We start from the raw sequence: 10852 nt of genomic DNA, 5'->3' as shown, positions 1-10852 counted from the left end.
ATAGAGCGTCCACCTTCCAATGAGGCAAACCCGGTTCCAATCCCAGTCGATACGAATTCCGCATCCGGATTGCACCGACCACAGTGCTGGCGTGAAATATCCGCAGTGGTAGACGAATCATGGGTTAGAGTCCCCTTGCCGTCAGGCTAACCGTAAGAGGTTCTCGTGGTCTTCCTCTCCATGTAACGCAATAGCGGGTTAGCTCCCCCAAAAAGTCCTCCACGTAGGCAAATTTCTCCTAATACTCGATCCAGAGTTCCCTTGTCTTCTGGATTGGGTTTGAAATTACAAGGTTACGCAGTTGAACTTTAGTAGTCGTAAACCCGTAAAATTGGGTCGGCTGTTCAACGACGGTTATAAAATATAAAATAAAATGAAGAACATTTACAGATAATGGAATAAGAAAGATATTGGATTCAAAGAGTAATTTTGAAAAATATTTTATATAGAATTACTTTTCATATATAACTAGGTCCCGCAGTGGACTGATCGTTAAGACACGGTTCCCAGCAGATCACCGAAGTCAAGCATCACTGGCTGCGGTCAGTGTGCGGGTGGGTGACCACTTGGATCAGTCTGCGTAGGGACCGAGGGTGTGCGGTATTGGTCCTCGTTAAAATGTGCTACCGTAAGGTGCTCGACTTCGCGCGCAGGTCGTCGGGCTACCGAAGCGGGGGTGCCATCCCCTCCGCAGAGGATCAAAATTGTGATGGCATGTCTTCGGATCATCCTCCGGGATGTTTCCCAGACCGTCACCAATAGCCCATTGTGCAGCTCCAGTGCGACGTAAATTAACAACAACAACAACATGTATAACTAGTTTTAGCAATACTTTTAATTATAAATCTTTGATAAATATCCTCTACATGGTGAAAATAACGTTGGTTTTAATTTTTTTAGTTATTTTTATTTTTAATTATTCTAATTTTAGGTATTTTAATTTTAGATATTTTCTAATCACGTTTTGTTAATCAACTATGAGCAACAATACTAATTATAAATGCAATTGAAATAGCTCTCATTAACAAAAACAAATTTGATGCTATTAAAATTCTATTAAATTATAGTATTATTTATCAAAGATAGTTTTTTACATTTAATTTTGTTTCACTAATCAATTTTAGAAATACTATTCAAATAGGGGATAAAGAACCTTTTTATAATGCAAAGAGTTTAGTTAAAATCAATTGAAGAATGTTAATTTCTATATCATCATTTACATCATTAATAATTAAAGTATTAATTGCAAAATTATTTCATTATAATTGAAAAGAGCTTCAGGGCACACGAGTCGAACATTGGGCGAACATTCGAGGCAATCAACTTCAATTTGCACCTCATTGCTAAAACTACCCTTATGAAAATTTAAGGTATATTTAAGGTTGATTTGAGGTATTTTTGAGGTATTAAGGTTGTTTTGAGGTATATTTGAGGTATATTTAAGGTTGCAGAGAAAACAGAAATAAAAATTATACCTCGTAAAGGTTGTAATTAAGGTGTACGAGGTTGATTTATATATACTTCAGCTTGTTTTGAGGTTGTTTAAAATTCACTTCAAATCATCCAGACTGATAAGGTGATTTTTAAGGTATACCAGGTTTATTTTCTTACATTTGTAACAAAAGAGGTATTTTTGAGGTGTAAAATTTTTTACCTTATTTCAACTAAAAAGAGTGAGATATTTATTGAGGTATATGAAGTCATTTTATTTATACCTAAGCTTATTTTGAGGTTGTTTTAAATTCACTTCAAATCAACCAGACTATAAGGTGATTTTTAAGGTATATCAAGTTGATTTTCTGATACTTGTAATAAAAGAGGTATTTTTGAGGTATAAAAAAATTGACCTTATTTCAACTAACGAGAGTGAGATATTTATTGAGGTATATGAAGTCCTTTTATTTATACCTAAGCTTATTTTGAGGTTGTTTAAAATTCACTTCATATCAACCAGAATCATGAGGCAGTTTTTAAGGTTCACCAGGTTGTTTTTTTTACACTTGTAACAAAAGAGGTATTTACGAGGTATAAAAAATATAATTTTTTTCAACTAAAGAGAGTGAGGTCTTTATTGAGATGTATGAAGTCATTTTATTTATACCTAAGGTTGTTTTAAGGTTGTTTAAAGTACACTTCATATCAACTAGCTCACTTCCCAGAGTTCCGTGCTAGCCGGCAAATGGCGTGTGTGTTTACAATCGAAAGTTTCTTTAAAATTCGGTAAGTGTGCTTGACATTTATTAATTTAGCTTTGTCACTTTTAATCAAATATGCCTCAACTTTCAAACTTAAATTTCATTATTTTTGTTTTAAAGACGCGTCCTGATCTTACATTATTTAAGTCGGAGGATATTCTTTGAGGCTATTGTTGTAGGCTTAGCAATAAGACAGATCAATCTAAATATTTCTCGTCGCTGTTTAGGGTAACGTTACTGGTGAATCGTTACAGCAGGTTACGCACAGTATATTTTATTGTTTGTAATTTATTCAAATATAACTATTCTTTTTGTTTTGCTTAAATGTATATGTTTTAACGTAGCAGTATGCAAGCTGATTGAGTAAAAGGTTCATAATTTCTCTTATAAATAAATAACTGAAAATTGAAAGTTAACAGTTTCTATATATTGCAGGTAATAAAACAAATAAACAATACTATTGTAAGGAACGAAATGCATATTTGTTGCCTTCAACAAAAATCTAACATACATATTTAACTAATAAAATAAACATATACAATAAAAATTGCAATCAGGGTAAATACATCACACAAAAATTTTAATATTTCTTCAAAAGTTGCATTTTCATAAAAATATATATTTACAAACATGAAGAAAAAAAACAATCCTGTTTTTCGAAGTAAATATTCATTTTTTTAAATTAATGTTTACTATTAACAGGTGATTCTAAGGTAGGAAACAAGTTTACCATATCAAATCAACAAATTTCATTAAAAAATATATGAGAATTCCTAATAAAATCTGAAATTTTTTTTTAATAAAAATATATGTAATATGAGATAAGATTCAAGCTAATTTTAGTGAACTAATTTTTTAACCCCCCTCACAAATTAATAAAGCAAACTTCATAAATTTTCATAATCTGAAAAATATTTTGTTTTTAAACTCCAGAAATGATGAGAAATTGGAAATTCTTACATTATCGCAGAGAAAGAAAAGAATTTTTTTTATTTTTAAATGTGCAGAGTAAATAAAAATATAACGCTAATAAATAAAGAATTTTGAAAATTAAATTCTAATAACATTAAATTATGTAAGGATCACAGAAAACTATAATATCAATGAAAAAAAATCAGAACCGAATAACTTCGGTAATAATAAGTGATTGATATTAGCAGCGATTACATTATATATAAGCGGGGATTACTGAACTTACATATACATTGCCTCTAGAGAGAAAAAAGTTATTCTAATTCTAGATTGTTCACCACATTAGCAAAATAAATTTTTCCAGTGTCATCGCACTGGATGGAAATACAAACAGAAGATATATTTGTCACAGGAATTAAGTTAAAGTTGCCAGAATTAGTTACTTGTGTAATATGGCTTAGTTCAACATTAAAATTAAGATTAAGAGAACGTATCTTTTCACCAGAAATCATTTCTTCAATAACACCATAATAATTCCAGCAACAGCATATTGAATTCTGACAAGTACAAGTTACTAAAATTTTTACGAAGAAATTAATGCAGCCTAGTTTAAGTTTACTTGCCCTTTTATACATAAGCTTGGTTTAGTTGAGTATCTTAAAAGTATTTGTATGTGTATCACCTATTAAATAATATCTGAAGTTAGTTAGCAAAAAGGCAACTGTAGGTAAAGGAAAACTGGCATCCACTTAAAAAATTCTCATGCAAAATTCAAACTTTTTGTCCGTTTAGTCCACTAAGGCAAGCCCCGCTCTTCCGTGCCACAGGTCCTGGGTTCGATCCTTGGGCCTGGCAAGGTTGACTCAGCCTTTCATCCCTTCAGTGGGTCGATAAATGAGTACCAAGCATGCTTGGGAACTAAACACTGGGGGTTCCGCGTTCGGCTGACCACCTAACCGGAACATCTGCTCCTGCATCCCAGAGCCCAAGGTCAAGAAAACTGAAATGGGCACAGTAGACCTTGGCCCTCTATGGGCTGTCGCGCCACTGTGTTTAGTTTTATTTTAGTTTTTAGTCCGCTAAGGCAAAATCTTGAATATTATTCTAGATCAACATGATGCAGTTTAATATTTTGGAATGATTTTCAATTTATTTTTAATAAGACTCGTGAAGACTCGTAAAGAGACTAAAAGAACATGAAAACTTTTCGTATAAATAGTGTGCTCTAATAAAATAGTTTTTATCTTTAATCCACAAAGAATATTGTATAAAACAAATTTACTGAGACAGCTATTCCAAAAAAATAATTTTATTATTTCAATTAAATATTAAAATCATTTTGGTGAACCTATACTTAATCTGCTTATATTGTAGTTAAAAAAGTTTAAAAGTATTATTGACTCTGGATTTTTGTTGTCAACATTAGTAACTTATCAAAGTTATATAAATATATATTTCAATTTCCTTCAATTTCTTAAAAAAAAATCTCATCTGAAAATTTCCAAATGAAACTTGCTATGCAACTTTTATATAACTTGATTTTACTCAACTTGAACATGCAACTTTTACAGAGCTGCTCCGTAAATGGCATCCAGAATTTCAAGGTTTGAATAAGGCTGTCAATAATACGTGCTCTGCAGCTAGGAGGAAGTGGAGACTAGTAACTGGAGAGCCTTCCCCTGGGAGTAACTCTAAATATACACCAAAAAGAAAAAAGACAAGTAAATTATTCTCCTTTGATTCAATGAAATCTTTTCACCTAAAAAATTACTGATAAAGTTTGCATGATCTTTGATTTTTGAAAACATTATTTTATAGCATTATCTTAAATTATTCCCTCAGGCAAGTAAACATATAAACTTAATGTTGCTTTTATTTCGATGGGGCATGAAAAACACAAAACATTGATGTTCTACATTCTTTTATTAAAAGATGATTGATTCTTCATCACATTAAATAAAAGGTTGAAAATGACCTTTTGTTTTTAAAAACCTTACGTGATAGACAATTATTTTCGGAATCAGCAGCATTGAGAATTGGTTTTAGTACAATTTCTTTTGCGAAATTGGACTAAAAATTTAAACAAGCAGGCCAGTGTAATTGAATTTATTCAAAATTTGCTGAGAAAAAAATTTAAATATCAGCATAACAATCCATAATTAAAAATGGTCGGTTGAATTATTGGAAAATTAAGAATTTCAATAAGCGTGTTATTTCTACAGCAGTTTTTATATGCATTTTATAGAAAAATTAGCTTTTTTAAGTGATATGTTTAAACAGTCAAAATAAAGAATTGAAATATACTGGGAGGAGAGTTTTGCAGGTCATTATTATTATTATTATTCATCTGCTGTTACTAAAGAAACCATTTATTTATTCAAAATTGAATAGAAATAATAATAAAAGGTGATTTATGCAACGAAATAAGCTTTAAAATATTATTCTAATCTTTTAAAATTTGTCATTATCAATGTAAATATGACTCTCGCTAATTCAAATTTTTTATTTATAGGTTCCAATGCTCCAAATAACGTAAGCACAGCAAACTTGCAGAAGAAGCAGAGTAATTGTCAAGAATTTTGATTTCTTGAACGAAAAATTAATTTTTTTTTGTTAATAAAAGTTTTTATTTGTAAGCTGGCTAAATTATTTAAAATTGCTGTTATTTCGCTTTTACAAAAAATTAGCGCCTTTAACATCTGTTCTATATAAATGAGTTCCCACATTTTTCTGAAACAAATGTATCCTCTTTTCACGATAGTTTAATTGAAATTATTAAAATTACAGAAACATTTGAAATGTTCTTTTAAGGTTTATGAGTCAGCATACTTAACATTATTCAACTCTACTTGTTAATTCAAGATTAATAAATTTTATGAACTATTTAATTGCAAATTAGCACAAGGTTCACAAACTATAAATTAAAGGCGTTAAGTGAAAATTCCTATTCTGAATTGTGTGAGGAAGAATACATTCCAATGGGTTGTATTTCAAAATTAAAGGAAGATATATTCTTTGCATTGCATTTTACTTTTCTTCACACAATACATGGAAATCAGTCGAAAATTCTTTCGAAAGAAAGATTCATCCGTATTCCGCCTATGTGTTTAGAAAATAGTTTCTTAGCATCAGGATTAGCAGTGAAAATTAAGAGAGACCGTAAAAAGTTAATAAGTAATTACCTCCTAATGAGTAACATTAAAAACTCCATCAGAGTGATAAATACCTCTACAAGTGAAAAGATATATATTTTAGGTTAAAAATTAGCAGTCTAAGGAGAAACATTTTAATTATATTTAATTACCAGCATTAGCATAAAAAAATATAACCTGAAGGGAAAAATGGCATATTTTAGTTTGATTAAAAAAATTTCCTTTACAAGCATAAAAACTTATATTTGAGGTGAAAAATAATACACCTTACGTTAGTAAAAAATCACCTTTCCAACTATCAAAAATTACACCTGAGGTAGATTTGAAATAACCTGAAGAGTAAAATGACATGCCTCAGGTTGAAAAATATATACCTCTACAAGCATAAAATTAGATACCTGAGGTTGAAAAATAATTACCTGAGGTCGAACAACATACACCTGAGGTTGATTTATAATAACCTGAAGTGTAAAATGACACACCTTAGGTTGTTGAATAAATACTTCCACAAGTGTAAAAAAATATATTTCAAGCTGATAAGTAATAACCTAAGGTCGAACAAAATACACCTGAGGTTGATTTGAAATAACCTGAAGTGTAAAATGACACACCATACGTTGAAAAATATATATCTCTACAAGCATAAAATTAGATACCTGAGGTTGAAAAATAATTACCTGAAGTGGAACAAAATACACCTGAGGTTGATTTATAATAACCTGAAGTGTAAAATGACACACTTTAGGTTGTTGAATAAATACTTCCACAAGTGTAAAAAAATATACTTCAAGCTGATAAGTAATAACCTAAGGTTGAAAATGAAACACTTTAAAGTAGTAAATATCTACCTCTCCCAAGATGTAAAATTAAACACCTCAAGTTGAAACATATATACCTCTGGAGGTATATATTAAGGTATATTTGAGGTTGGTTTTGAGGTATTCATTTGCACCCTTTTCAACCTCAACGACGTCTTTAAATAACAACCTCCTTTATACCTTTAAAATATACCTTGTTTATACCTCATTTATACCTCGATTTTTTCATAAGGGTAACGCTCCAAATTACACATCTATACTATACACCGAAGAGCCATTACATTATGACCATCCTCCATCTACAACAATGGGCTCTCCCAGGTTTTCATGGTTTCTCGCCCAGGAACAATGTTTTCATGGGGCACATTAGGACCCATAATTAGCAGAAGGGACGGTACCCCCGCTTCGGTAGCCCAAAGACCTTCGAAGTCGAGCACTTTACAGTAGAACAGTTTAACGAGGACCAATAACGCACACCCTCGGTCCCCAAGCACACTGCTCCAAGTGGTCACCCACCCGCACACTGACCGCAGCCAGTGATGCTTGACTTCGGTGATCTGCTGGGAGCCGTGTCTTAACGATCAGTCCACTGCGGGACGGCAATGGAAAGAGAGGAAGACATAAAAATACTTGGCTCAGGAGGATTGTGTTGTTGTTAATTTACGTCGCACTAGAGCTGCACAATGGGCTATTGGCGACTGTCTGGGAAACATCCCGGAGGATGATCCGAAGACATGCCATCACAATTTTGATCCTCTGCGGAGGGGATGGCAGCCCCGATTCGGTAGCCCGACGACCTGCGCGCGAAGTCGAGCACTTTACGGTAGCACAGTTTAACGAGGACCAATACCGCACACCCTCGGTCCCTACGCAGACTGATCCAAGTGGTCACCCACCCGCACACTGACCGTAACCAGTGATGCTTGACTTCGGTGATCTTCTGGGAACCGTGTCTTAACGATCATTCCACTGCGGGACCAGGAGGATTGTGAACGAATTGAAAACAATAGGAAAGAGAGGGAGAAAGGCAAAATATCTGGTGAAAAGGAATATATATGCATGCATGTATTGATTGACTTAAAATATTTTCAGAGTAAAAAAGCTCATACTTTAAAAAAACTGATAAAATAGTCAAACTAAATTTTCAAAATAAACTCTGAAGGTTCGCCGTTTTCTTGCAGTAGTGATGATGTATCAAAAATAAAATTAAGAAAATTCGTGATTCACATTCGTAATCAAATTTCTGAAAAAAGTAAAAACAGTATGTACTTTTTTCGAATATATCTAATCATAAATCCGAGCTCATGAATGAGATAGCTGTTGACCTTAGAGGCGCAAAAATTTCTTTGAGAAAACTTGATTGTGACATCTCGATTCAATGTTCCTATCAAATTATGCCGATTATCTTTAAAGGAGCTTGATTCTCTTATGCTCTGAGCGTAATGTCAATAATGTTCTAAATCGCAGGTAACCAGACCTTATCGAGGAAGAAGGGTTCAGAGTTCAAGATGAAAAAAAGCTGATTTGATCATCTTCATCTGTCTTGTTTAGTACATGCAAAAATCAAATCTCCTTAAATTTTAATTTCTAAGTCTAGTACGTTTTTAATTTATAAGCGCCTTAATGTATATTTCTTTTTCAAATTATTTTTCTATGATTGATGTTGTGATATTAGAACCATGGAATTTATGAAAATGTTTTTGACAACTCTGTTATTGATAATATTTGAATTTTATCACACAGAAGCTTATAGAAAATGTAAGTAGATTTTATTTCTATTTGAATTTGTCTTATTAGAATTTTAGATCGTTTTTAATTCAAAGTTCGGGATAAAAAAGGTGGACAGGATTTAAATTTGTCTTATTTTGTACGTGCAAAAATCAAATCTGCTTATAAGTTTCTTTGTCTAGTGGATTTTAAACTCCTAAGATCATGTATGTGTATTTCTTTTCCGAATTGATTTTTTATAACTAATTGTGTGATTTTATAACCATGGAATTTAGGAAAACTTTTTGAACTATTCTTTTATTGATATTACTTGAATTTTACCCTATAAAAGCTTATTGGGAATGTTGATCTTTTTTCTTATTTAGGATTTAGTTTAAGTGGAATTTTCGATTCGAAATAGATACTCATTGTGAAACTAATTGTAAAGTTCATTGCGCTAACAATCTTGATTTACCATAAAAGACGCTTTTAGGAACATAAAGATTGTTCTTTTATCTTACCGTTATTATATATCTTAAGAACCCTAGTCAAAGATGAGTTAAGAAAAAGAGGATCGCTTATTAATATTAAAGAATTGAAATAATGGAAATATAACAAATTCCTACTGAGAAAGGATAAGCTACGATGACTCAGTGGTTGCGGTATTGAACTCTTATTTTGAGGGGTTCAATCCCAGCAGGCTTGGAGCCAAACCAGCTTCAGATCTTTGGGTACCAACTTGTCAGAGAAGCAAAGGAGGTCGGAGCGCTTTTGCTGACCACATAGTCATCATCATGAACATTGATCACGAAATTGTAAAGTCTGAACTTTCATGACCCCCTGGCCCTCAACGGGCTGTAGCGGGAATGCTGTTGAGGGCGAAAAGATCGAAATCATAATACTTATTTGATCACTGGATGAAACTTAATGTTATTTTTAATAATTGCATTACAACTCATTTCTGTTTTTTAATGTTTTTTTTTCAACCTTTTACAGGGCCATTTTTTTCTAGTAAAATTAGGTTAAAATATTTTTGGGATTGAGATTAATTTATAAGAACATCATTCAGCTTATTACTTAAAATTAATTTCATTTTTAAACTATTTTTTCTTCTTCTTTTTGGTGGGAAGGTGGGTGAGATTTTACATACTGTTAAATATTAGCCATGAACTTGATATTTTGTCCTTAAAAATATGCGATTTGTAAATTTTGAGTATATAACTATAAATAAACCCGGTGAGAAATGATCAAATGAACGAAAGCACAACTCACAAGAGTAAAAAACTCTCGTGTTTATCTCTCGTTGACCTCTCTTCTTGGTCCCGCAGCGTAGAGACAAGGTTCCTAGTAGAACACCGATGTAAAACATCAAAGGCTGCGGTCAGTAAGTGGGTGGGTGACCACTCTGATCAGACTGCGAAGGGACCGAGATTCAGCGGTATTGTTCCTCGCTTAACTGCTCTACCGTAAAGTGTTCGACTTCGCTCGCAAGTCGTCAAGCTACCAACGTAAAGGAGCCATTCTCTCTGCAGAGGATCAAAATTATGATGGCATGTCTTCGGATCATCCTCAGGGATGCTTCCCAGATAGTCGCCATTAAGGCCCATCGTACAGCTCTAGTGCGACGTAAATAAAGTACCTACCTTAAAGCATTTCAACTACATTTATGTAAACAAAGTCTTTCATCTTTTGTATTTTTGAATTTATCATCAGATGGCTGCATAAATCATAGCTGGGAAAATAGCCTATCAACACTTAAAAATTAATGAAGTTGGTAATAAGTATACTTACCACAGCCTTATAAAAGGTTCTTTTTAATACCGCCTTTCTTAAAAGTGATTAAAAAATTTTGAAACCAATTCTCAAATTTTTAAAACCCGTCAGTCGAAAGCCTGCATACGAATATTATTTCAGCACTTATGACAAATATTATTAGTCTTGTCAAAGCAATTGTAGCAATCAAATTCATCAGATATTAATCAGATCATTTTTATTAGATCAATAATAAGGCATATAACAGAATATACAGCAATACATATGACAAAACATATTTGTTTATTCAACAATG

At 32.4% G+C, this 10852-nt stretch overlaps 1 protein-coding gene and 1 long non-coding RNA gene across 4 annotated transcripts in view; both read left to right on the top strand.

Moving 5' to 3' along the window:
- The first annotated feature begins 1770 nt into the window (after positions 1-1770).
- LOC147800955 (uncharacterized) lies at positions 1771-5743 on the top strand. 2 transcript variants are annotated; one of them, XR_015430794.1, is made up of 3 exons: positions 1771-2220; positions 4679-4828; positions 5620-5743. It is a non-coding gene; the product is annotated as an uncharacterized LOC147800955 (long non-coding RNA). The 2 variants fall into 2 exon arrangements; XR_015430793.1 differs by having other exon boundaries at positions 1771-4828.
- Positions 5744-8039: 2296 nt separating this feature from the next.
- Positions 8040-10852, top strand: part of LOC107449522 (uncharacterized) — a 28396-nt gene continuing 25583 nt past the window's right edge. The window contains exon 1 of one of the 2 annotated variants that reach the window (XM_087156221.1): positions 8040-8835. In XM_087156221.1, the coding sequence (XP_087012347.1) occupies positions 8757-8835 (79 nt within the window). In that variant the 5' untranslated portion in view covers positions 8040-8756. The remainder of the gene's footprint in view (positions 8836-10852) is intronic. The other variant, XM_087156220.1, reaches the window with a different exon arrangement.

The sequence above is a fragment of the Parasteatoda tepidariorum genome, chromosome 12, assembly GCF_982258835.1.
Source record: "Parasteatoda tepidariorum strain Cologne lab strain chromosome 12, Ptep-v5.0, whole genome shotgun sequence".
In the NCBI taxonomy this organism is placed as follows: domain Eukaryota; kingdom Metazoa; phylum Arthropoda; class Arachnida; order Araneae; family Theridiidae; genus Parasteatoda; species Parasteatoda tepidariorum.
The sequence above is the reverse complement of the archived record's forward strand: the minus strand, read 5'-3'. Positions and strand labels throughout refer to the sequence as shown.